The 2,675-nt window shown below is 31.7% G+C and overlaps 1 protein-coding gene across 1 annotated transcript; it reads left to right on the top strand.

Annotated features, from left to right (window-relative positions):
* Positions 1–1,552: 1,552 nt before the first annotated feature.
* LOC106331798 (F-box protein At4g05010-like) lies at positions 1,553–2,675 on the top strand. The gene is made up of 3 exons (XM_013770211.1): positions 1,553–1,941; positions 2,016–2,090; positions 2,192–2,675. The coding sequence occupies exons 1-3, from the start codon at positions 1,684–1,686 to the stop codon at positions 2,393–2,395; spliced, it is 537 nt and encodes a 178-aa protein (XP_013625665.1). The 5' UTR covers positions 1,553–1,683; the 3' UTR covers positions 2,396–2,675.

Raw genomic sequence — 2,675 nt, 5'->3', positions numbered from 1 at the left:
ATATTTTTAATTTAAATAATTACAAAAACACATCGGTTTCTCGGTTTGGTTTAAAACCGAACCATTCGGGTTTGGGAAATATTCAACCGAATGGTTTGAAATAAACTTTGGTTCGGTTTGAATCGGTTTCGGTTCGGTTGATTCGGTTTGACTCGGTTCGGTTCGGTTTTTTTGCCCACCCCTAGTAATTATATATCATATCACAGATCACTATCCCCCCCCCCCTCCACATAAGAAAACACAAATCATCTTCCATGTGACGTTGTGGAGAAAAACTTTTGTTTTTAGGTTTAGATTTAACATCCATGTTTTAAACCTAACATATATAAGAATATAAAAATACTTTAATAAATAAAAATATGATGTTTACATATATAAGAATATAAAGATACAAACTTTTCTATTTTTTTAAATCAAATATTTTAATGATTTTATAGTCGGTTAGAAGAATATATGTTAATAAATGAAAAATGGAAAATACGTGGCATGATATTAAAATTTTAGTATATTGGTATTACTAATTTAAATAATTACAAAAACACATAGATTTAACATCCATGTTTTAAACCTAACATATATAAAAATATAAAAATACTTTAATAAATAAAAATATGATGTTTACATATATAAGAATATAAAGATACAAACTTTTCTATTTTTTTAAATCAAATATTTTAATGATTTTATAGTCGGTTAGAAGAATATATGTTAATAAATGAAAAATGGAAAATATGTGGCATGATATTAAAATTTTAGTATATTGGTATTACTAATATTTTTAATTTAAATAATTACAAAAACACATCGGTTTCTCGGTTCGGTTTAAAACCGAACCATTCGGGTTTGGGAAATATTCAACCGAATAGTTTGAAATAGACTTTGGTTCGGTTTGAATCGGTTTCGGTTCGGTTGATTCGGTTTGATTCGGTTCGGTTCTGTTTTTTTGTCCGCCCCTAGTAATTATATATCATATCACAGATCACTATCACACACATAAGAAAACACAAATCGACTGATGACCACAATTCATAACATTAACCACATGGTAGATCTTTTACTATTCCTTTTTGTGCTTAAGCACTTTATATAATCCCTAAATTTTAATGACAACTGTTATTCTCCAATTTTAAATGGAAATCTTACCCACAAAGCATCGAACTTTTCGTAATTTCATTCAAACAACATTAAAATACTTATATTCCTACGTGGAGAATCAGATCGATCGCCGTCAGCCTCCATTTCAGCAGAATCCAAAGGACACAAGTCAACCTTCATCGCTAAGTTTTAAAGTACACGTGTCAGACGATAACCATAAAGGTACACTGATTAATCAGTGAGTCTTACCTCACCCGAACGCTTCTCTCCATCTAACACCGTGTAAAGAAAACGGTGTAGAAAAACCAGTTATTACAAGCCAGCCGAAAAGGACCGACCACCACTAACACAGCAAACCAATAATAACATGCCACGTGCCACAATTTAATATTTTTATTTAGTGACTAACGCGTTAACTGAAAAATATAAAAGCTCATCGAAAGAGCTATTTTCTTCCTTAATCTTTTTTTCCATTTCTTTCTCTAAATTCAAAATTTCATATTTTCAATCTTTGATCCTCAGAAGATTCACTCAATCTTTTAATTTTTCTATTTTTAACTCTTTAATCTATCTTATATTTTGCGAGTTATGGCGTTGCCAAACGGAGAATTTGAGATTAGTTTCAGTCACGGTAAGCTTCACGGAAGGGATGAAGAAGTGGTAAGGTTAGGGTTTGTGAGGTTCACTCGAGGTTTGAGGAGCAAAAGAATTCTGTTTTCGAAATCGAACCATGAAACCGTTTGGAATTCCGATAAACTTGATTCGCCGCCGGTGAAGATTCCTTTGAAGAGATCTAAGACAGAACCCAATAGTTCTGTTCTCGAGTCTCTGCATCAAGATATTTTGGTATGTTTAATTTTAAAAATCTCATTTCTCTGTATAATTTTGATTTTGATTCTGACATTAAATTAGTTTCTCAGATTCGGGTCCTTTGTCATGTTGATCACGATGACCTAGAGAGACTCAAACGTGTCTCTAAAACAATTAGAAATGCTGTAAGTTTTCTTCTTTTTTCTTCTGAATTTAAAAACCATAATCTTTCCAATTAAGTAATAACTAATAATTTTCTTCTTCCTTTGTTGGTGAATTTATTTAGGTATTCGAAGCAAAGAAGTCACATTTTGATTATAGCACACCAAGAAAGACTTTGCCTTTTCGAGACCCAACATCGATCCTCGAGCAAGATTCGAGTTTGAGTGATCAAGATGAGGCAATGGAGCCTCCTAATGCACCAGTTGGAAGGAGGAAGATTAACCGTGAATCAGATTTGTCCAGGATCTCTATGGTTTTGTTTAAATGAAGAAGAAAGATAACAAGAAAGAAAAGGATTAGCCGCTAATTTGTGCAGACATGTGAAGACAAGCACTAGAGTGTTTTTGCATTTGCTTCAGTTTATTATCAGTGAAGCTCCTTATAAAATGTTTATTATATTTACTGATCATGTGAATATATAACAATTATTTGCGGATTTTGTAAGGTTAAAAAATATTGTTTTGTGAATAGTTCTTTCGGTTGTGATTCAGAGTATCCTAAGTATTTGTTTTGTCCTTTTCAGTAGAAATTATTAACATTATGTTTAA

The sequence above is a fragment of the Brassica oleracea genome, chromosome C3 (genome assembly GCF_000695525.1).
Source record: "Brassica oleracea var. oleracea cultivar TO1000 chromosome C3, BOL, whole genome shotgun sequence".
Classification (NCBI taxonomy): Eukaryota; Viridiplantae; Streptophyta; class Magnoliopsida; order Brassicales; family Brassicaceae; genus Brassica; species Brassica oleracea.
Note: the sequence above shows the minus strand (reverse complement) of the source record. Positions and strands in the feature narration are given on the sequence as shown.

What these genes read in the sequence shown, in the direction of transcription:
- LOC106331798 (XM_013770211.1), top strand. Translation starts at nt 1,684, where the DNA reads ATGGCGTTGCCAAACGGAGAATTTGAGATTAGTTTCAGTCACGGTAAG. An exon ending in CTCTGCATCAAGATATTTTG is followed by an intron (nt 1,942 to 2,015) that starts GTATGTTTAATT and finishes TTAGTTTCTCAG; the next exon opens with ATTCGGGTCCTTTGTCATGT. An exon ending in CTAAAACAATTAGAAATGCT is followed by an intron (nt 2,091 to 2,191) that starts GTAAGTTTTCTT and finishes GAATTTATTTAG; the next exon opens with GTATTCGAAGCAAAGAAGTC.